This window comes from Amphibalanus amphitrite, unplaced genomic scaffold (genome assembly GCF_019059575.1).
Source record: "Amphibalanus amphitrite isolate SeventyFive unplaced genomic scaffold, NRLGWU_Aamphi_draft 000014F_arrow, whole genome shotgun sequence".
In the NCBI taxonomy this organism is placed as follows: Eukaryota; Metazoa; Arthropoda; class Thecostraca; order Balanomorpha; family Balanidae; genus Amphibalanus; species Amphibalanus amphitrite.
The window spans coordinates 1031868-1054056 of record NW_024881510.1 but is presented as its reverse complement, the minus strand read 5'-3'; the positions used below and the strand labels follow the sequence as shown (position 1 = coordinate 1054056).

The 22189-nt window shown below is 53.1% G+C and overlaps 3 protein-coding genes across 11 annotated transcripts in view; 1 reads left to right on the top strand and 2 right to left on the bottom strand.

The window, feature by feature from the left end:
* The window catches only part of LOC122384453 (cysteine desulfurase, mitochondrial-like), a 39507-nt gene extending 35562 nt beyond the window's left edge, over positions 1-3945 (bottom strand). Inside the window, exon 1 of the mRNA XM_043371873.1 lies at positions 3921-3945. The gene's annotated coding sequence lies outside the window, so the exon portion shown is untranslated. The remainder of the gene's footprint in view (positions 1-3920) is intronic.
* The window catches only part of LOC122384487 (transmembrane protein 70 homolog, mitochondrial-like), a 21609-nt gene extending 7090 nt beyond the window's left edge, over positions 1-14519 (top strand). The window contains exons 1-6 of one of the 9 annotated variants that reach the window (XM_043371986.1): positions 9539-9570; positions 11887-12100; positions 12298-12381; positions 12623-12747; positions 13232-13391; positions 13605-14519. In XM_043371986.1, coding sequence (XP_043227921.1) covers positions 11993-12100; positions 12298-12381; positions 12623-12747; positions 13232-13391; positions 13605-13808 — 681 coding nt within the window. In that variant the 5' untranslated portion in view covers positions 9539-9570; positions 11887-11992 and the 3' untranslated portion in view covers positions 13809-14519. Of the gene's footprint in view, positions 1-9538; positions 9571-11620; positions 11723-11886; positions 12101-12297; positions 12382-12622; positions 12748-13231; positions 13392-13604 lie in introns of those variants that run through there. The other 8 variants (XM_043371965.1, XM_043371996.1, XM_043371954.1 and 5 more) reach the window with 8 other exon arrangements.
* LOC122384447 (ankyrin repeat domain-containing protein 11-like) overlaps positions 14144-22189 on the bottom strand; it is a 25766-nt gene continuing 17720 nt past the window's right edge. The window contains exons 5-8 of the mRNA XM_043371837.1: positions 18637-18948; positions 16938-18292; positions 16181-16432; positions 14144-15762 (exon numbers count right to left, since the gene is read on the bottom strand). Of these exons, the coding sequence (XP_043227772.1) occupies positions 15583-15762; positions 16181-16432; positions 16938-18292; positions 18637-18948 (2099 nt within the window). The 3' untranslated portion in view covers positions 14144-15582. The remainder of the gene's footprint in view (positions 15763-16180; positions 16433-16937; positions 18293-18636; positions 18949-22189) is intronic.

Sequence of the window (22189 nt, the reverse complement as noted above, 5' to 3'; positions counted from 1 at the left end):
CACAGCTGCGGGTCCAGTCGCGCACGTCCTTGCTCAGTCCCGGCCAGACGAAACGGCTGGAGATGAGCTGCTGTGTCGCGCGGGCGCCGGGGTGCGACAGACCGTGCAGCAGCTGGAAGTAGTGCCGTCGGAGGGCAGTTGGGATGAGCGGTCGCGGTGAGCCGGTCGACTCGTCGCAGAGGAGCGAGCTCCCTCCAGCGAGCGGTACGGCGCGCACCTGCAGGCTGTGGGGCGTGTCGAGGTACGCCTTCAGCTCGCCGTCTTCCTGCTGTGCTGCCGCGAGTGCCTCGAAGTCCTGAAGCGGCGGCGTCGGCGACTTCAGCATGCTGACAGTCCGGGACAGTGCGTCGGCCACCACGTTCTCGCTGCCCGGCACGTGACGGACGTCTGTTGAGAACTGGCAGATGAAGTCGAGATGCCTGATCTCCCTGGGCGAGTAGCTGACAGAGCCGGAGCCGATGGCCGACACAAGTGCCTTGTGGTCGGTGAAGATGGTGAAGGGGCGGCCTTCAAGAGAGTGCCGGAAGTGTTTCACCGCCAGGTACACGGCCAGCAGCTCACGGCCGAACGCACTGTAGCGGGTCTCCGGCGGTTTCAGCGTCCTGGAGAAGAATGCCAGCGGGCTCCAGGCTCCGTCGATGTGCTGCTGTAGCACGGCGCCGACCCCGGTGTCCGAGGCGTCAGCCTGCAGACTCAGCGCGGCCCCGGGCGTGGGGTGCGCGAGCTGGGTGGCCTGTGACAGGGCGATTTTGACGCGCTGGAAGGCGTTCTCTGCGTCTGGTGTCCACTCCAGCGGTGCAGCGCGTTTGCGCTTGTGGTCCAGGAGACGGTGCAGCGGACATAGGAGGCTGGCGGCACCCGGCAGGAAACGATGGTAGTGGGTTACCATACCGATGAAGCGGCGTAGCTGGCGCTGCGTGGCGGGCTGCGGAAAGTCCTTCACCGCAGAGACCTTCTCCGGCAGAGGGGCGATGCCGTCCGGTGATACGTCGTGGCCCAGGAACTTGATTCGGCTGGCGCCGAACACGCACTTCTCCGGGTTGACGGTGATGCCGAACCTGTCCAGGCGCTCCAGGACTTGGCGGACGTGGCGGCGGTGTTCCTCGTGGGACGTGCTGGCGACCAGGATGTCGTCGAGGTACACGTAGCAGCACGTCAGGCCGCGCATCACCTCGTCCATGAAGCGCTGGAATGTTTGGCCGGCGTTGCGGAGCCCGAAGCTCATGCGGCACATCTCGAAGAGGCCGAAGGGCGTCACGATCGCCGTCTTCGGAATGTCGGCAGGTTCAACCGGAATCTGATGGTACGCGCGCACGAGGTCTATCTTCGTAAAGACCGTGCAGCCATGCAGATTCGCGGCGAAATCCTGAAGAAACGGTATCGGGTACCGGTCGGGCACAGTTACTTTGTTGAGTGCGCGGTAGTCGCCGCACGGTCGCCACTGTCCGGGTGTTGGTTTCGGCGCCAGGTGCAGCGGCGAGGCCCAGCTGCTTTTGGATGGGCGAGCGACGCCGATCTCCACCATCTTTTCGAACTCGTGTCGAGCGAAGCGGAGCCGGTCCGGCGGCAGGCGGCGGGGGCGCCCGACGCGAGGGGGGCCCCGCGTGACGATATGGTGCGTCACGCCGTGCCGCACGGGTAGGAGCCGGGTGGAGGTAGACGTCACGCGCGGAAATTCGCGCAGCAGGCCACTATAATCACTCTCCGCGCACATCCGGACGCCAACGGAGCTGACGCTAGCGGGAGAGCCGACGACGCACGTTACGCCTTGGTCGGAGCGCAGCACCCGGCGGCGCATGTCGACGGTGAGTCGGTGGAAGGCCAAGAAGTCGGCGCCGAGGATTGGTGTGGAGACATCTGCCACCAGGAATTTCCACTGGAGAGACTGTGCGCCGAGCCGTACGGTGGCGTCGACGGCACCGTGGAGCTGGATGGCGGAGCCATTAGCGGCTTCCAGTCGTGGTGCGTCGCGTTGGGCGGTCACTTGGTCGTCCGGCGTCAGAACACCCGGTGGCAGGACGCTAACCTGGGCGCCGGTGTCGACCAGAAACCTCCAGTTCTTTACCGTGTCGGTAACGTAGAACAGAGGCGCCAGTGGTGGGCCGCCCGTCTTTGCTGGCGCGAGGGCAGACAGGCGAGCTAGTTTCCCTGCCACGAGCAGGGCTGGCGGCACTGGTGGGCGTCAGCGCCGAACCGCTCGTGATACCAGCACAGCCCGTCCGTTGCCGGCGGCTGCCGAGTGTCGGCGCGGGCCGTGCCCGTGCCGGGCGTCGCTGGCCGGCGTGCCGGGCGGGACCTGCTGCGTCGCCGAACGTCTGCGCGGTGGCTCTTGTACGATGCCTCCATCCGCGCGACGGTCGCGGTGAGAGCGGCCACGGCAGCTGTGAGATCCGTCCCTGCCGACTGCTGACAGTTACAGGAGTGGCTGGCCGGCGGAGCGACAGCGGCGGCCGGCGGGGCCACAGCGGCGGCCACCACGGCACCTTGCGACGCCTCCTGGAATCGGTCTGCGGCGCTGGCGAGGTCGTCGATTCCGGTCGATTCTGGCAGGAGGGCCAGGGCAGCGCGCGTGGTCTGCGGCAGGCGCTGGAGGAAGAGCGTCCGCAGGAGGCCGGTGTCATCTCTTGAATTACCCAGCATGTGCTGCATGTTACGCAGCAGCTGGGTGGGCTTCTGGTCGCCTAACTGCTGGTCCCGGAGCAGGGTCTCTAGGCGAGACGCGCGAGACTGCGCCAGCCGAGACCGCAGCGCCGTCACCAGGTCCGTGAAGGACGGCGGCGTGGCCGTCACTACGTCACGTACCTGGGAGGCTACGTGCACCGGTAGGTTCGCTACCAGCAGCTTAAACTTGGTCGCATTGTCGGTGATGTTTGCGACGTCGAATGCGCAGTCTACCTGCACCAGCCAGAGTTCCGCTTCCTCCGGCGAGAAGGCGGGCAGGCGAAACGTTGCGGACGGACGCGAGTCTGCAGTGTCGGGCATGGTGGCGGAGGTGAACGCTCGTCGCGCACTCGCTGTGCAGCCACTGGGGCGCCCGCTGCGCAATCACAGAGCGCTCGCTGCGCTGTCACTGGAGTGCACTCGCTGTGCAACCACTGAGGCGCCCGCTGCGCAATCGCAGAGCGCTCGCTGCGCTGTCACTGTAGCGCACTCGCTGTGCGGTCACTGGTGCGCTCGCGGCGCAATCACTGGCGGGTCTCGCGGGCCCGAGTGCCACACACACACACAGTCAATCCGCCGGGCAATTACGAGCCCATTCTTGCCGAGGCGATGGGAGGCCAGGTTCGGGTAGAACCTATTCTTGCCGAGGCGGAGCTGTCAGAATCTCGTAGGATCACGTCGGGGTCACCATTTGTGGTGTGGTGCCCTCGGAGAGCCGGCGAAGTCTTCAGATGTCGTAGTCGGAGAGGGAGAGGCTTTGGAGAGTCAAACGGGATTCGCCACTGTCATCCCTCGTACTGGGTAGATGTCCCAGCCGGTTGGGCCGTGTCCCCCGTGCACTCTCCTCCACCCCTATGATCGATACCCTCCTCAAGGTGGACGCTGGCCCGTCCCAGTGGTGCCCGTAGGGCTAAACCGCGCCGTAGGAGGTATAGGCGTATATTTAAACGAGTGAGGCTCGTGTCGATCAAAGAGACCAGTTGAACAACGGAACTGAACAGTTTGGCTTTACATTGTTGAGCCACGGAGAACATTGGTAGTAACGGTGAAAGTAAAAGTGACATCTGTGTGTAGCGGCGCAAGTAGAGCTTCGCGGTCTGCCGCCAGGGGCAGACTGAGCAAGCGAGGTGGCGCAGCTGTCGCTACACTACCATGCAACAGACTGGAAAACATCCATACACTAGCTGGACGCCCGTGAGACCCTCATGCACCGAAACTCGACACAAGCAATTTTGAGCTGAAATTTCTGCATCACTTACCATGAAAGTTGGGCGCCTATTTGTGCCGAAATAATCCACTTTTACATAAAGCGCGTGTGCACTGTGCACATCATTCTACCGACCACTCATCTATCACCACTCCGCCAATTTATATTTGATTTAAAACCATTTTCCCCTGCACTGACACTGCTTTAAGCGCAAAATGAAATATGTAGGGTTGCTATGTTACCTTCACCATCCTCTTCACACTAAAAAACTTCTACAAAAATTTCCTAGCTTCAACACAAGATTAAAAACATATTTAACAACGTCAAAAACAAACACAAAAGTACATTCACATTGTTTGCCGCAGCGCACAAGTCATGTCTCCCGGCCGAGATCACGCAAAAAACGATGAAAAGTTCAAATAATTGAACTTTTTATAGGTACGAGATTTCCGAGTTTGCGTGACATCGTCATGCGTTTTACCGAGATTTCCTTAAAATCGGTACGGAATTTGCAAGTTGTCGTGTTTTGCGTGACATCGTTCCCAGTGTAGCTTGCCCAATGTTGAGCAATGATGCGAACTTTTTTTCGGGAACGATTTCACGCAAAAACCGATGTCTCGGATAAAACGCACGGAAAAAACGCGTAGTGGAGCCCGGCCTTAAGAAGCCCTTGCACCTTGGCAAGGCTATATAAACCAGGTAGAACGCTCCCGAAGAAAAAGTGGTGACAAGCGATATTTAGTTGCCGCGACCCTCACTTGTTCAAGACTATATCCGCAAGCAGCATTTACAAGCTAGCGGAAATCGACCAATCGGCGTTCGGCAATACTCAACGCTGATTGGCCCGTTGCTCGTGACGAAATTGCGGGGGACTGCAGCTACTCCCCTATGGCGTTTCATTGACTTATGACTTTTGAAGGGGATTTGTTTCAGTTTTTGTTGGGTTTGAGGCCATTTTTGAGCTTGGATATTCTTTCCGTGACCTTTGACTATATAATAACGACATTTAATCATGACATTTCTATATACTACCGGTGTCACATCGGCCAAAAAGACCGTAAGTACATGGGATAGACGGACCACTGCTGATGGGGCCACACATGCCGGCGTGTGGTCATCGGAGGCCCATGAGGGCTCGACATGGGCCCTTTATGGGTCGGTATAATAGGCCCAGTGGGTCCAGTGCATGCCTACCAGGGGCCGGTGGCATATAATGTAAGGCTGTCTCGGGACGAATTGAGGGCTCATGGGGGCCATATAGGACCATTAGGGACCACATAAGCCAATCAGGGGTCCATTTAGGCCAATAAAGGCGCTTCAGGGACTTGAAGAGGCCATTTAAGAGCCGTGGTGGGCCCATGAGGGGACGGCATTGGTCCATCAGGTGCAGTCAGGGGATGTTGTACGGGTTTCTCAGTGACCCATTTGGGCATATCAGTGACCAATTTAGACCCAGCAGGGGGCTTTGTAGACCTATCAGGGGCTGGTGATGGTTTATCGGAGGCCAGCGTTAGTCCATCGGGGCACGGCATGCCCATCAGAGGTAATTGCGGGCCCACGCTGAACAATGATGGCCCTTCAACGGCCCCTAATGGATCTAGATTGACCCATGTTCCATGATGTGTCATGTATGCCCCTATGGCAGGCCTACTCAGACCCCTGATGGACGTTCCCGGCCTCTGATGACCCTATACTGAATCCTGGTGGGGCTCTAAAAGTCTCCAATAACCCTTCTTCAGCCCATTATTACCATACGCTGGCACTAGAGGCCCCACATCAGCCGCAGGGCAGTCCGTGCCAAGACAGCATGTCTTTTCGGCCGATATTAGTTATTACATCGGTAATATTAATTAAAATCATGATTTTATGGTGCCATTATATAGCTAACAGTCATAAGAAATATATTTCAACTCGAAAACAGCTCGAAACAGCATATAATCTTAAAGAAACCACTCCGAAATCCAAAAGCCTATTCGGGTCCATAGAGAATAACTGCGGTCCCCCGCAATTTCGTCACGAGCGTCGGGCCAATCAGCGTCGAGCACTGCCGAGCGCTGATTGGTGGATTTTCCGCTAGCGCGTGAGTGCTGCTCGCGGAACAAGAGTTCGTCGACAATCCTCCACAAACGTCTGTCACCACTTTTCGTAATGCTAAACAGCCGGAGCGTACCCCCCTGCACCGCATATTTACGTCTGGACAACGAGTTGCGTTGGAGAGGCCGGAAATAGTGGCGATTTCAGGACCGCAAGAATGGACCGTCATTGGAATGATTCTTTTTTAAACCGTGCACTGTTTTCGGCCGGAATTTAATAGTTACTACAAAATATTTTGTAATTACGTTTCCACTAAGAATGAATGCCATCAGGGCTAAATTTTTAATATTATTCCATTTTGTCAAGAAGCATATAGTGCTGTTATATTGCAGTTTTGGCGCGTTTGTTACAAAACATGAAGCGAATAAGCGTCAGTCACAGGGGAGCAATGCCGCTTCAATCCTATTGGCCGTGGTGTCTAACGGTGGCGGCCATATTGCGCAGACCGAGAACCGGCCGCCGCCTGTGTTGAGGAATAGGTAATTCGGGACCTCGAGTTACGTTTGCGGCCGCCGCATCCGTTACGTTCAAGTTACGTAGATACGGAACCCGGCATCTTACGCAGAATTGAGTGGGGAACACGATCGCATCTTCAGAATTCCTCAACTTCACTCGCCGGACCTACATTTGCCCCGGCCGAGGGGGTTGATTGAACCCACCTCGCTAATGCGCCGCTAATTTAACTAGAATTAAGCGGTAAAGTGGTCGTATGCGGCAAAGTATAATGCAGAGTGACTGGTAGGAACCCGCTGTAAAGGTCTCAGGTCAACCAGTGACCTCTGAGGTCAGGTCAAGTGATCTAAGGCAAGGGTTCGGTTTTTTGTAAATAACTTCGCCAAAAATGGCCGTAGAGCCGCGATTTTGGCATCATCGTGTTCAGCTAGCTCAGGCGCATCGAATGATATACTTTTTGTTCGGGTCAGGTCAACTTAGGGTGTTGACCTCATGTCAGGGCCTCGGCTAAGGAAATTTGACTACTGGGGCAAATTGTCAAAGTGTGTTGGCGCCCTGCTGGGGGGGGGGGGGGGGTGTTTGAACACTTGCGGTTTTTCCTGCGGTTTTTCGCGGATATCTAAAAAACGGCGGCGCTCCATCATCCATCAATTCTACACGTGTTGTGAAAATTTCAGTCCAAGGTCATTCAATATCAGGTCACCAGGTCACCTCAAGTGACCTCACCTCATAAAATGTTTCAATGTATGCCGTAGCTACACCGAGTGACCGATCGCTTTAAAACTTTCAGCGATTAATAGGGGCAACAGCATGTACAAAATTTATATCTCGGAATTTTCATTTCGGTGACCTAAGGTCAGCTCAATTTTGTGACCTCTATTATAAGTCAATGGGAGAAAATTCAAAACCACCTCTTTTGGACGAAAGTTATTCTAAACACTATAAAACATTGTACGTGACTTTGACACACTGAACATGAAAATAGCACCCGTGACTCTTGTTAATATGCCCCTGAGGTCATCTCAGTTCACGAATGGCATCTAACAGTTCTTCGCGAATAACTTTTGAATGAGGCATGCTAGAGCGATGAAAATGCCGTGTTTGGCTCGACGATGCAGATCGACTGATATGCAACATGACAATTTCCGGTCAGATCATGACCTTGACCTGTGGTCGAATTTTCAAGTTGACCTCCAAGGTCAAATTGCAGTTAATTTGATGTGTCTTGACGAGAGGAACACGTTGTCGGTAAAAGAAAGCTCGTGCAAGCCATGAGTCAAAAGTTATTGCAGAAAAACTGTTCCCGAAAAAGTCGTCTATTTTGGTAGTTTTTGCCCCTTGCAGGCAAAATAGTTGACGTTAGGTCAAATCTAAGAGAAATAACCAGAAAGCATGCTAATATGGCTATCAAATCCGCTTTTCCGCGGTGGTGTAGCTCTAATTGGTTCCCGAGTTATGCGTTTGCATCTTGTAAACTGTCGATATTCGGCCTGAAAATCGGCGAAATTTGGCCTGCACCATGACCTGACCTTTGACCTGACCAAAAAAGAGGCCGAAGTTATTTCGTCATTATTTTTGACGCTCTTTCGAACGAAGATGGATTATGGGGTGCAAAAAGATATGTTTGCGCCAATGCACGCCTATGTTTTTGGAGGGAAATTGAGGGTGCAGCTGCACACCGTGCACTCCCTCTTCCGCCACCCCTGATTTCTTGCCACAAACGTCTTCAACCGCTCCCGAATGAAAGAATGTACGTTAATATTGATATAGTTTCATTTTGTGGAGGTTGGGCAAAGCCTGACCACTACTGGGGCATTCCTCGACTCTACTGGGGCATTTGCCCCAGTAGTTAACATGTTAGCCGAGGCCCTGCCTCATGTCAAGGTCAGGTCAGCACCCCCAGGTCACGAAGTTGGTCGAAAGATGTCATGTCGCATATCATTCGATTCGGCAGGTCTTCCTGAGTCCATTGGTGGCTTTCCCGACTCGCTAGCTCAATTTGATCGGGAGTTATTGAAGAAAAATTGTGACCCTTGTGACGTCACAAATGACGTCACGCAAGAGCAACAATGTAAATATGAAGCATGGAGGAGAGAATACTGGAGTGGCAACTCTATGCCTTTACCATGGGCCGTTAGCGACAGACACGGGCCACCTAGCGGGAGCGGGTCGAAACGCCCCAGCTAGTATCGGCGGGTCGCGGCGGTCGGCTTATAATGGCGGGCTATGGCGTGCAGCGGTTTAGAGAAAAGGGCGTAGGAGGATTATTTTGGGCGCTACGTGTGATTTTTGTACATCAATGAGCAGGAAATTAAACGGAGAAGACAATGGTTACATTCAAGTTCTAGCGACTTTCACAGATTAATCTCAAATCCGGTGCGCGAAGGGCGGTACATCTACAGCTGGAGACGAGGACGGGAAGAACGGGCAGGCGCCGGCTCGTTGAAATTGACATTAAAACTTATAAATATTTTAAATTATTTATATTATTATTATACTTATAATAATAAACTTATAAATATAAACTTATAAACTTATAAAATTAAATATTGCTCGATGTAGTCTGTTCATTTTATTCGTCAGCTGGTTACGGGCGCGCTCATTGGTTGAATTACGGACGGTTGGCAACGCTGATTGGCTGAATGGTGTAGTTCTGCTTTCGATAAGAACCTATGAACGGTACTAGCTGGAAGGTGTCTGTCGCAAAAAAGCGTGAAGTTGCCACTCCAGTACTCCTTCCTCCATGTATGAAGCATAGAACCTTGCAAGGAGTGCATGAAATCATGATTCTATATGCTTGAGATAGTTTCAGATCATTTTCGGCGCCAAAATAGCAATTTTCATATTTTCCCATTGACTTATAAGGGTTTAACGTATTAGTTCCTTATATCTGAGGATTTTTTAGGATTTCATCTTGTTCTCCATTCAATTCTGCGTAAGATGCTGGGTTCCGTGTCCACATAGCTTGAACGTAACGGATGCAGCGACCGTAAACGTAAATCGAGGTCCCGAATTCCCTATTCCCCAACACAGGCGGCGGCCGCTTTCTGGGTCTGCGCAACATGGCGGCACCGTTGGACACCATCTGGCGGCCGATGCGCATTCCACATTATAGAGTTCAGTGGCGTCAGTGTAATTCATCAACAGTGCCAGAAGTTAACTTGAGGGAAAGCTATCCTAATTGCTCTTGTCCATCCACTAAAATTTATTAAATATTTTGCTTTGTGTATTCCAAAAGGAGAGGGAACTATTTCATTTGTGGCTTCATGTCAGAATTGAAGGTGGATCATTAAATTTTCAACGCAGTTTACAAACAAGCATTTGGTCTTTCTCGTATATAAGCAGTGGCTAAGAAAAGATTGATCAATCCTGAAGTTCAGTCATCGTACCTCAACTTGGCAGCAAGATCCCCCAAGGACAGAGGATATATTGTATACATGTATTGTAAATCAAAACAAACAAGCATTTGGTCTTTCTCGTATATAAGCAGTGGCTAAGAAAAGGTTAATCAATCCTGAAGTTCAGTCATCATACCTCAACTTGGCAGCAAGATCCCCCAAGGACAGAGGATATATTGTAAACCTGTCCTGTTAATCAAAACATTTTTGTGCCTTCAAAGGCTTAAGTTATCTGTGGGGAGTTAGGCTATATGGCCGTTTTTGTTGTATGTTTATGTGGAGATTGAATATAACTGTGACCCTGTGCTTGTTTGTATACTTACGGTCAAACAGGGAACAGCACATTCACATAACATACTCACCTAGCACCTAACTCATAGCTGTACCCTGCAGGATCTGTACTTGTTCATGTCTCGAGCATTAACAAAGCACTAAAGTAGCTTAGTAATCATTTCCCACATTTTCTGAGCATCTAACATGGCATACAGCAGTGCAGAGCAGCTTCAGAGAAGAAACACTTTAAACGCACAGACTCACACCAGCCACCCAATGAGCCAGTTCCTCAGTTGACTGTTTCCCTGGACACAGCTTGGCAATGTGAGCTAACTTTTGGCAAGTCAGAGGTTAGCAGGTAAGATTGAGTTAGGGTGAGTACCTACCTATAACTGGGTGCTACTGCCATGCAGGTCTTGGGTAGGCTGCAAATATGTGTGATGATGAAGAAAACTAATACTTCTAAGCTCTGAGTCACTGCTGGCCATCCACAGGAAGAAACGCTGAGACTGAGAGCTTTGCCATTGTATATTGGACCAATAATGACTATCACAAATGGCTATGAACACATAATATGATCACATCGTTGCATGGATTGTCACATTGACAATTTTACAACAATCCTTTTTTCAAGAAATACAGTGATGATGATTAACATCAAAATCAACATAAAGTGGATTTAGTGATCCAAGCTTTCTCCTCCAGTAGCAATGGAATGATCGCATGTTTCATTTGCCACTTGCCAGACACTGAGTACCTGATGCACATTACAATCTGCATAGCATCTAAGCATAGTAAAACTGCCCAAGTCCATTCATTCTAGATTTTAGCTTGATAGTTAGCACTAATTTATCTTGCTGTTGTAAGTTATCATTCAATATTCATACCAATACATCAATATGCGCTCATCAGTCAACATTTTCTGGCATGATCCTGCTCAGCGTGCTCTTCAGTATTGCTCCAAGGTCTGCAATATTATAGCTTGTTTTTGGACAATAAGCTCTTTTAATTTTACTTTTTCTTGCTGATATATGAGCCCGATCAACTTGCGTTTATCAACCAAAATTTCATAACTTGTTCAACTTGATATTGATATTGCTCAGTGTAGTCAGGACCTCTGTCAGCCTCCTGGATACTTCAGATTGTTTTCAGTCAACATGCTTCTTAAATATGATATGTCAATATTAAGGGATTCAAAACATCCAACAAAACGACGTACAAGAGCAAGAAAACCACCAGATAAACTAAAAAATGACCTTGGAACAGAGCCAAGTGGTGCTCCATTTGTTTGTTTACAATGATTGTAGTGCTGATGTATTTTTAGGACTCTGAACGTCGGCTTATAAAAAATGAAACGTTTTTACAAAAGTTGTAAGACAAGTAATATTTATCTGAAAGAACTAAAATATTCAAAAGCCAAACACTATGAAATGCATGAATCGGAACGAAAAAGTAACCCAAAAATCCAGCCTAATCACCGGCTCCTAAAACTGCAACACAATCAGCACTTTTCCCCGCAACTCGTTGTCCAGACGTAAATATGCCCCTGCACCTTGGTAAGAAGGGCAAGGGTAAATACCGTGAAGTGAGAATGAATATACCGTGAAGTGATGTGTCATGTGTGGGAGAAATAATTGTTAGTACTCCTCACTCATGCTTTTGGTGATATTTGTGGCTACGTAGCGAGGGGTAAAGGTTTGACAATTGGTTTATTTTTGGGGGAGGTTAACAGGGAAGGATTAAAACTTTAGTCAAAGTTTTAAACCATTCACTCAGTAATTAGTATGTATGTTTTTACAGGCCTATGGATTGCTTAATTGCTTTTCCAGGCAATTTTGTAAGCTGTGAAGTTAAGGTGTTTTCTTATTGATTTCTTAAAAGGTATACAGAGCTTGAAATTTGAATAATGTTCCGACTTGTGCAATGCTCAAGAGTCGTCGGAAGGAAGCTGAGCACCTGTGCTGTTCCTGTCGGACAGAATGTGCCCATTGTACACACACCACAGCTGGCCCATGTGAGTAGTTGAGATGCTGTCCAAACTTATATGTATGGAGGGCTATCAGGAATTTGTGCATAGGTACCTGCAGTTCTTGTTCTGTTTTATAGCTCAATGCCTCAGCCTTCATGACATATTTGATGCCAATATTCTTTGTACAATTCATTTAAATTCACTCACTCATATCCTGTAACTGTGTTCACAACGTTCCTCAGGTACACAAAGCCTGCATTCGGCGACTTCTGCACAGCAGCTGCTCTGCATCTGCCGAACGTGTTGCCGACAAGCCAGAGCCGCTGGTGAGCTCCCGCAGTCGCCGTGACACACTTTGTCTTGTTCTCAGCTCCTCGTATGCATTTGTGTTATGTTGACACTTTCCGAAACTAAATTATCCAAGCAGATCACCGCGTCACTATTATGTACCCTGTCTTCAGCCTTGCGATCGTTTTGTCTGTCCGAAGACGACCGTTTCGTACTAACCACCGGTCTGTGGGACTATTTCGTGCTCCAACATTGACCCATGTATTCGTGTTCACACAGGTGGTCTACCGAGGTCCGCTGACGGGCCAAATGAAGCGGCTCAAGGTGTTTTCACTCTTCACTAGTGCGGTCGGCATGTATGTGGCTCCCACCGTCATGGCCGAAATGGGCAAGGCCGGAATGGGGTGAGTCTTCACCTGAGTCGCCATCGGCCTTGTCGCCCTGTCTGTGGACGGTGTTGGGTGAGCGCAGTTGAGCTACCAGGCCGCCGCAAGACGCTCGAGCATCGGACCTTATTTCGGTGTGCATTGTGTGCATTTTTCAGCAGGTGCGTGCGACCATTTCCGTGTGCGCCGGCGTAGTGGTGGCGAGACGATGTCCCGTATTGTGAGGTGGTGTCTTTGTTGTCTGGTGTCCCGTGTTGTCAGACGGTGTCTCATGTTGGAAGGCGATGTCTCGTGTTGTGAGACGGTAATGGTGTCCCGTGTTAAGACTGTGAAAGCGTCTCATGTTGTGGGGTGGTGTCTCGTGTTTTGAGATGTTGTGAGTTGGTGCCCATTGTGGTGAGATGGTGTCCTGTATTGGGAGGCGGTGTTCTGTGTTGTGAGTTGCTGTGCATGTGTTACGTGTGACCCGTGTCCCGGGCGTTAACGTCTGCCCGGCCGCCAGGATCGCCATCATGATGGGCTCGGTGATGGGCATCTTCACGCTGATGACGCCCGTGCTGATTCACCTGGTGGTGCGCAACTACGTCACCCAGCTGACGTACGACCCGAGCTCGGACCGCTACACGGCCAACACCATCACACTGATGCTGCGCACGCGACAGGTGAACTCCTCCCTACACACCTGTGCGGCGAAACTGTCCCGGGAACGCTCGTCAGTCCAAGAACGTTCACACATTCCTGGGAGTGCCCCTTTCGTCCACTTCTTATAACTGAGCGCCATTCTACTGTAAGGACTCCCTTTGCCTGGCTCTCGTCCTTCGCATAAGTGTAAAAGTCATGAACTGATTTACTGACGCGGCGCCCGTTCGTCTCAGGTGGAGTTCAGTCCTGCCGACGTACACGTGCCAGACGTACCCGGGATGTTCACCACGTTCGTCGCCAAGGGGAAGCCGCTGTTCGCCGACGCCAACCACTTCCAGCCGATCGAGCACTTTGGCCGCATCATGGGCTACGACCGGCCGGTGGACCTGAAGCTCGGCAAGCGGCCCTCGTCGGACCAGGAGCAGCCGCCCGCCTGATGCCGCCGGTCAGACTCGGTGGGTTTGCGAATACGTGTCCTAGTCTCAGGCCGCCGCAGTGTGGAGCGGACTGCCAAACACCAGCGCCGCGACCGTGAGTCGGTGATCGCTGCTCCAGACACCAGCGGTAAAAGACAACGGGCATGCGGTGCTCAGTTGCCAAGGACGCCATGCTATCGTGGCATGGGCGGCACAGTGACAGTCTGGTGTCTGAGTATTCTGTATGTGCGAGTTGTTGGTGTCGTGACTCGTGGGTGCTGTATTGCCCGCGCTCGGTTGTGTTTCATAGAAATGTTTCTACGGAGCGTCTACGGACGGTATAATGAACTGGTTGATTGTGGTGTCAAGTTTGTATTTAGTACATACATAATGAACATTGAACATATCCCGTAACACAAGCGATTGTCTGCCGCTGATACGGGCGTTCGCACGGTGAGGAAGCAATCCGCACACGCCAGACAGCACGGCACATAGGGCGCGGGAGCCAGCACAGCACAGCACAGCACAATGCCAGCAAACAGTCGTAGAGGATAGCACAGTACAACGTATGCCGTGCCGTCCACACAGCATTTCGGTGCGGGACGGTCGTCCTCTATACATATCAGTTGGGGAAACTACGAGGCGAAGATCCAAAAATTGATTGGTCAATAAATAGACTTTTGATGACCATATATGGGCATAAAAGCAGCCCTCGCTACTACGGAAGAAAAACGGTATAACGTGCCGGTACTTGCGGTATCGCGTCCACTTATCGGAGAGAAAAGGCTTCCATTTTCCACTGCGAAATCACGCCATTTGATTAAATTCGGCGAATTCACTCGAAAATGGCGATAGCAAAACAGCTTTTCTGCAGGTTCTGAGCGTCACAATCAGCTGGCCATTCCATAAATGGATTGGTGTTTTGAAAGAAAATTGTTTTTAAGATTTAATTTTATTTGAATGAAGATATTTTATTTTATAATTATAATTCAACCAAAATTGGAAAAAACATAAACAAAATAATAAAAATAATGACATTTTCAAACCACGGTGTAGCTGCTTACATTTTTTTGGCGCGTCTGTTTTAATCCGCCATATTTGCCAATCACTGTTTGACCTTGGCGGTGTTTCACGGGACGCTGCTACCACGCTGCTATCAAATTGCGCGAGCTGACGTCACACTTCTGGTAGTGTTGGAGCAATGAGCCTGTTGATGTTTCCATGGAAACCCAATTTGACACGTGTAAAAGCAGCGTGCTGCTATCACCGGTGAAACAGGGCCCTTGTATTGTAAATCTGCGATTTAGAGCCGCCAGTGCATTGTGCACCGAGTGAGTGTAGGCCTTGTGTGGTTAAAAAACATTATAATGCCTTATTTTTTCATTTGAATGCTAGGATGCATGGAAAAGATGTTGTCTGATTTTATGACCATATATGGTCATCTCCAGCCGTTGATTGGCTGATCCAATTTTGTTTGGCTCCTCGTAGTTTCCCCAACTGATATCACTAGAGCTGGGACGACTCCCCTCCCCTACACACACAACAGGAGCAAATCAGCAAAAAAGCTACCCTGCCCGGCCCCGCGAACACCGCGAACAGGCTACGAGGGGCACACAGACCGACCACTCGCGTACATCCCACACATTACACATACACTACATACATACAATACATATAACAAACGGGCCCATGAGGATTTGCCACAATAGTCCAAGAAACGGCGCCTTTTTGACACTATCCCGCACTGATCCCGCGCACAGCAAAGCCCCTCCCAAGCTGCCCTCGCCACAGCCGCTCAACTCGGCGGCATGTCAAAGTCGTCAATGACCTTCACCATGGGCACGTGCAGTTCGTCGATGTTGGGTGTGGTGCGGGGGTCGCAGGCGCCGATCTCCTTCAGCTTCCACTCCCAGTCCATCTTCTGCACGGCGTGCAGCGACTCTGCCTCGTTGTGGTGTCGTAACACCATACCCTCCTGGTGAGGGGGGGGGAGGGGGACAGTCAGACAGGGGGAAATCTGACAGTCATTCTCCAGAAACGGTTATAGTGCATCGTTCAGACCGATAAAATTGGATTTTAATTGGTGTGTAGAGCAAAATAGTTATTACTGCTATGTCTACGTCTACTTTGCGAAGAATTCGGCTGAATAAGATGAACACATGTAATACAGAACCTATTTCCAACAGAGAAAATCCCAACTTTATTCAGCGAAACATCGAATAATACCAATATTGAATTCTTCGTGACATTTTTGTGACAAGTGACTAACCTCTTTCCGAAGTTCATGAACACGAGACGTTTACATCTAAACTAAACGAAACGAGTAACGCTAACCGTTGCCGGATCTTCGTCTCCCCCATTTCTCACGTCCAACAGCGCCCCCTGGCACCCACCTTGATTTTCTCCCACTTGTCGTCGACGTCCTGGAGCCAGCTGAAGAACTGTCGGCCGTTGTAGCGGTCGCGCACGTTGCGGTCCTTCTCCTCCTGTTCGGGTGTGGCGAGGTTGTAGACTTCCTCGTCACGGAGGATGGTGCACGCGCTGAACGGCAGCGCCTGGTTGGCCAGCGCGCGCGCCGCCCGGCCGTGCACCCGCAGAATCTCCTGCTCGACCGTCAGCACCAGCTTCTCCTTCTCGATGATGTGCTGTCGGGGGGACCGATAGCGGCGTCAGACAACTACAGGCGTTACACAATCCTTGCGCCTACGATATGTAGTGTAGCGGAATCTGGCCTCACAGAAATCCAACCTGAATATGACTACCAAACAATCCTTACGGAACTGCGGTGCCAGCAGAAGCCGGCCAGTTTTATGTCAGTAGATGAAAGTCGAGACATGCCATTTGGGAATTGTCAGGTTGTTTCTAGTTCATCCCCTCTGGATGTATTCCTGTTAATATCTGCAATACCAACAAACTAATGCCGACATTCAACATAACTTCTCTGCGTCGGGTACATACGCTACGAATTGACGATAAAACTGTGAGAGTAATACCGGAAAATAGCCAAACCGACGGCCACCCAATAATAGCCGACTCGACTCAACTTCACTCCAGTCCACTGCACAGCCGAGCTAGCCGCTAAACGGCATCCAACCTATCATAACCAACCCCACTCCACAGTTCTCACAGCAGGGCCAGTCGCGGGCTCACCTGCAGTCGCAGTTTGTAGCGCTCGATCTCCTGCTCCACGAAGAGCTCCTTCATGCCGGCGGCCAGGCTGCACGGTGGCGCCATGGTGGGCACGCTCAGCCGCGAGTGCACGTTCCCGGCCAGCACGTACGTGGCCCGGTTGATGAGGTAGTCCTTGAAGCCGCGCGGCGGTTTGGGGGTGATGGGGAAGAGCTCGCGCCGGCGCCGGTCGATCTGCCGCCGGATCTCCTGGAACGCCTTGTAGTTGTTCATGAAGGGCGGGTCGGCGGGCGGCGCCGGAGAGCCGCCCGCGGCCGCCGCCGCCGCCGCCTCCTCGGCAGCCTGCTGGGTGGCACGCGCCTGGCGCATCTTGCGCTTCCGGGGATGTTCCACGACGGTGGTGGTGGTGGGAGCCGGAGGCGGCGGCGGTGGCGGGGGCGGCGGCGGCGGCGGCTCGGCGGGCTCCTCCTCGGTCGGCCGGTCGCCGTCGGCGGCCGCGCTGCCGCTGGCCGACTCGGGACTGGCCGCCTCGCCAGAGCCGCCCTGCAGCGCGCGCTGTGAGCGGGTGACACGCGCCGGCGTGCTCGACTTGTCGCCGCCGCCCGGGGAGCCGTCCTCTCCGGTGCCGTCCGCTGCCGCCGCCGCCGCCGCCGCCTGGCTGGCAGCTGTCTCTGAGCTCACTTCGTCAGACTCGGTGTCCGCCTGAGAGGCCACCACGTAGGGCAGCCGCGCGCCGCTGGCGCCCTTGCCGCCCTTCACCTGCTCCTGCTCGGCGCTGGCGGCGTTGATGACGATTTTCAGCGGCGGAACCTTGGGGCCCTCGCGGCGCTCCTCTCCGTCGCTGTCATCCGATGTGGTGCGGCTCGCCGGTTTACTCTTCGGCGGGGTGGCGGCGCCCTGCGAGCCCGTCGGACTGCGGCGCTCGTTGCCACTACCATAGCCTTTGCCCGGCTTTCCGCCAACCACTGACTTGCCGGTCGTTTTACCAACTTTCTCTCCACCCTTCCCAGACTTGGGGGCCGGCTTGGGCAGGTCCTCTTTCTTCTTCTTCTTCTTGGCACCCTCCTCTCCGTCTGCATCCTCCATCTCCGACGCGGGTCGTTTGCCGTCGTCGGTCGGGCGCGTGTCGTCCTGCCGGGCCGGACTGGCGGTCTGTTTACCTTCCCTCTGTTCATCCTTATCGGCGGCGCCGGGCTGCGAGTCGCGCTCCTGCTCCGGCTTGAAGTCGTACATGTCGGCGCCGCCGCCGCCGCCGGCGGCGCCCGAGCTGGAGTCAGAGGCGTCCATGGCGTCTGTCAGCCGCCGCAGCCGACTGGTGAGCCGGTTCGGACGCCGCTGCGGGGTCTCCGGCTGGTTCTCCTTGTCCTCCTCGTCCTCTGCAAACGACAGCGAACGGAAGCAGTTAGTGGGGGCACATCAAAAGGAACTCGTCCTCTGTGGAGACAAAGAACAGTAGGCAGTCAGTGGGGGCACATCACACGGGGGGGGGGGGAGGGCAGTAAGTATGGACACATCACACGGATTGTCCTGCTCATCCTCTGCCAATGACAGCGAACGGAGGCAGTCGGTAGGGGCACATCACCCAGACTCAGAACGGGCTGAGATTAAAATAAAGAAATGAATACTGCTGTTACAAATAACAGTCAGGATTCGGTGTGGCACTGGATATCCGAAAGCCACGCTGTACAGAATGACTGCACCACCTCTGCGCGTCCCTCACCGATGTCGCTGCTCTCGCTGTCTCCGCTGCCGTCGCTGACCGGTCCGCCGGCGGCGGCCGTCTCCAGCAGGCGGCGGACGCGCGGCTCCGAGGCGAGCTCGGCGGGCCGCTGGCCGCGCGCGGTGCGGGCCGCCGGGTCGGCGCCGTGCTGCAGCAGCAGGCGCACCAGCCGCCGGCGACTGTTGCCGGCCGCGTCGTGCAGCGGCGTCACACGGTCCAGGCCCGGCCGGTTGGCGTCGGCGCCGGCGGTCAGCAGCGCGCGCGCCACCGACGACCAGCCGTGGATACACGCCTCGTGCAGCGGCGTCCAGCCTGGCGGACAGCAGTGGAGACATGTCACTGAATACACCGACACGTTCGTGTTCGGAGAAATCGTAGCATGTAGCATGTTTTGTTAGAAATCGTAGCATGTAGAGGCTTCTTGTGTGTATGGGTGTGTGTGTTGTGAGTTGTATGACTGGCCTCTGTTCCTGCATGCCTATGTACCCGACTCAGACTCTGGGCAGTAACCGCCACGCCATGTGTGGATCGCCCACGATCGTAAATACAATACAATACAATGCAAAGTGTTTCAGGGTGCTGGTTATTAGACTCTCAGTCCTGGTAGAATAAAAAACTAAATCGGTTTTTGTTCTAAAATTTAATTTTGATTGGGTGTGCCACAGCTAACAGCAGTACTACTGTTATCTGTGGGTGTGCCGATGAACCACAAAAGACCTGAAGACCACAAAAAGACTGGAAACGCGCGGATAATGTGGGCTGACTTACGCCGAATCACGATTCTGACCCAGCACGGGCTCGTGAGATATCAGATACTGATTTACCGCTACTCAGTCAAGTTCGAACCATTTATTGGCCACGGTCACCGGTCCAGGCCACCACATAATCGTATTACACCGCGCTTGCTCAATGCTCAGCTCGTATTGTGAGAGCACTGCGGCACAGCATAGATGCAGGCGCTTGACTACTGCCATCTATGGGTGAAAGATGAAGATACTGGTTATTGCGGTACAGTATCACTGCAGGCGCAAACAACGTGGATAACAAAGATGCCTATGCTGCGCTAGCCGGCGATTGAGGCGTAAGTTTGCGTTGCTGGGTAGCAAACAGTTTAGGAGCCCGAATTTGACAAAATAGGTAAATGATTTGCCGTGTTGGTGGTCTGAGGTCGCAAAATCAACAGAACCCTAGGTCAGTGATATTGACATTTCGAGGTAGAGGTAGGTACAGTAGGTCTACATTATAATTCCCCGCCGTATGCGGGTTACCAGTGGGCAGTTAGCGCCTGAGCGCTACTCGGGGTCCACCTGCCCGCATACGGAGAGGACTTATTTTGCAGACCTACTGTAGGGGAGAGTGGGCACATTCGTGCATGGGGCACATTCGTTTTCAGCAGTTTATGGGAACACGAGTGACTGCACGAGCTCAAGGTAAATTATGGAAATGTGTCTATCATTGCCACTGGCGGATCCAGGCTTGCGTTTTGGGGGGGGCCAACTCATGCTGGAGCCAAACCTAGGGTACCCCCAAATCCTGTTTTCTCATCGGATTTAGGCCACTTATTTTTCGTCACAGCCCTGACACTATGAATTTTTTTTTAACTAAAAAGAAAAATATATAAATGGTAGCCCACCCGACCCATGCCTTTATATTACTTTGTAAGCACTTACCATTGCTTTTGTCGACCAGTTAACCCGCTTCGAGTCAGTGCTTGGGTCCCTTTGCGGGCCGGGAGGAGGTAAAACACCCCCTGTCTAACTCGGCTCCTAGGCCACGCACTGATTGAACTATGTTTCATTATCGTTTGGGGGAGGGGGCAAACGGGCCACTTTAGACCTCTGGGAAGGTGGCATGGCCCTAAATGCCCCCTCCCTGGATCCGCCAGTGTAAGAGACCATTGGAGCTGCAGTTGGGTACCTCAGACGTCAGGGTACGCCCTCAGATGTGTAGGACTCGCATGGAGACCTATATGCTATAGTGGACTGAAAGGACCCAAAGGAGCCTGTCAAGGGCTCCCGGAGATAGACGTGGGCCCTCAGGAGCCCGCCAGAGCCCCCAATAAGGGATAAGTGAGGCATACCAAGTGCCTGCAATTGCATATTGCATAAGCCATAACGCCTTTACAAATCAATATATCATGTATCAGTGGCAGATCCAAGGGGGGCCACATGGGTCATGACCCCCCTTGGTGCCCGGGGGCACCACAGGCGTGTCAGGGGCACCACCGGCCTAGCAGGGGCACCACCAGCCCGCCAGGGGCACCACAGGCCTAGCAAGTAGCAAGGGCACCACGGGCCTGTGAGGGGCCCCACAGGCTTGTCAGGGGCACCCCAGGTCTGTCAGGGACACCAGAGACCTGCCAGGGGCGCCGCCAGCCTCGCAGGGGCACCATGGGCCTGTCAAAGGGGCACCAGAGACCTAGTAGGGATACCACAGGCCTTACAGGGGCACCACCGGCCTTACAGGGGCACCTTGGGCCTGTCAGGGGCATCACAGTCCTGTCAGGGCCCAGGGGCACCAGCGGCCTAGCAGGGGCACCACAGGCCTGCCAGGGGTACCACCGGTCTAGCAGGGGCACCACCAGCCTCGCAGGGGCACCATGGGCTTGTCAGGGGCCCCACCGGCCTCGCAGTGGCACCACCGGCCTCGCAGGGGCACCACCGGCCTCGCAGGCATCACGGCATCACGCAGGCAGGGGCACCTTGGGCCTGTCGGGGGCATCACGGGCCTGTTGGGGGCACTTAAGGCTTGTCAGGGGCACCACAGTCCTGTCAGGTCCCACTCCCAGGGGCATCAGCAGCCTAGCAGGGGCACCCTAGGCCCGCCAGAGGCACCACAGGCCTGCCAGGGTCCAGGGGCACCAAAGGCCTAGCAAGGGCACCACGGGCCTGTCAGGGGCACCTCAGGCTCCCGTGCTACCCCCCCCCCCCCCCACCCCCGGATCCGCCAGTGATGCCACACCACGCGAAACACCGCCAACTACCAGCTGCCGCGCCATAAACACGTGCCAACAACAGTCTTTTTTTGAAGGTCGACTCCGCTCGCGCAACTTTTGACTGACCCTCACTGCTACCATATTGCTTCCATATTATGCTGTGGAAACTTTACTTCAACAAGTGGTTAAAAACCTCCATCAAGGTATATTTTCTTAGAAGTTTTTCTGACGTTTTGGGGGGGGCCAAACAGGCCACTTTAGGCCTTTGGGGGGGGCCATGGCCCCCGTGGCCCCCCCCTGGATCCGCCAGTGATCATTGCCGCCCTTCGTTCACCGTAGAAGACAACACTGTACCTGCTGTCATGCTTGATAAAAACGCAAATTTGTAATATTCGTGAGCTTTCCAAACTTTTCTCATATCATCCATTTTCGTGATCCTGACTCGGAAATGTGGTTCAGCTTTTCAAAATTGGGGGCGAAGGTGCTCACTCTATTCACGGAACTGCTGCAAACTTGTTTGTTGACAAAGTGTCATTTTTTTCAACAAGAAATTTTGAAATATTACAAATAACGTTGTGGGGCAGGTTCGTGTACGCACTGCCTGGGGGCACATTCGTG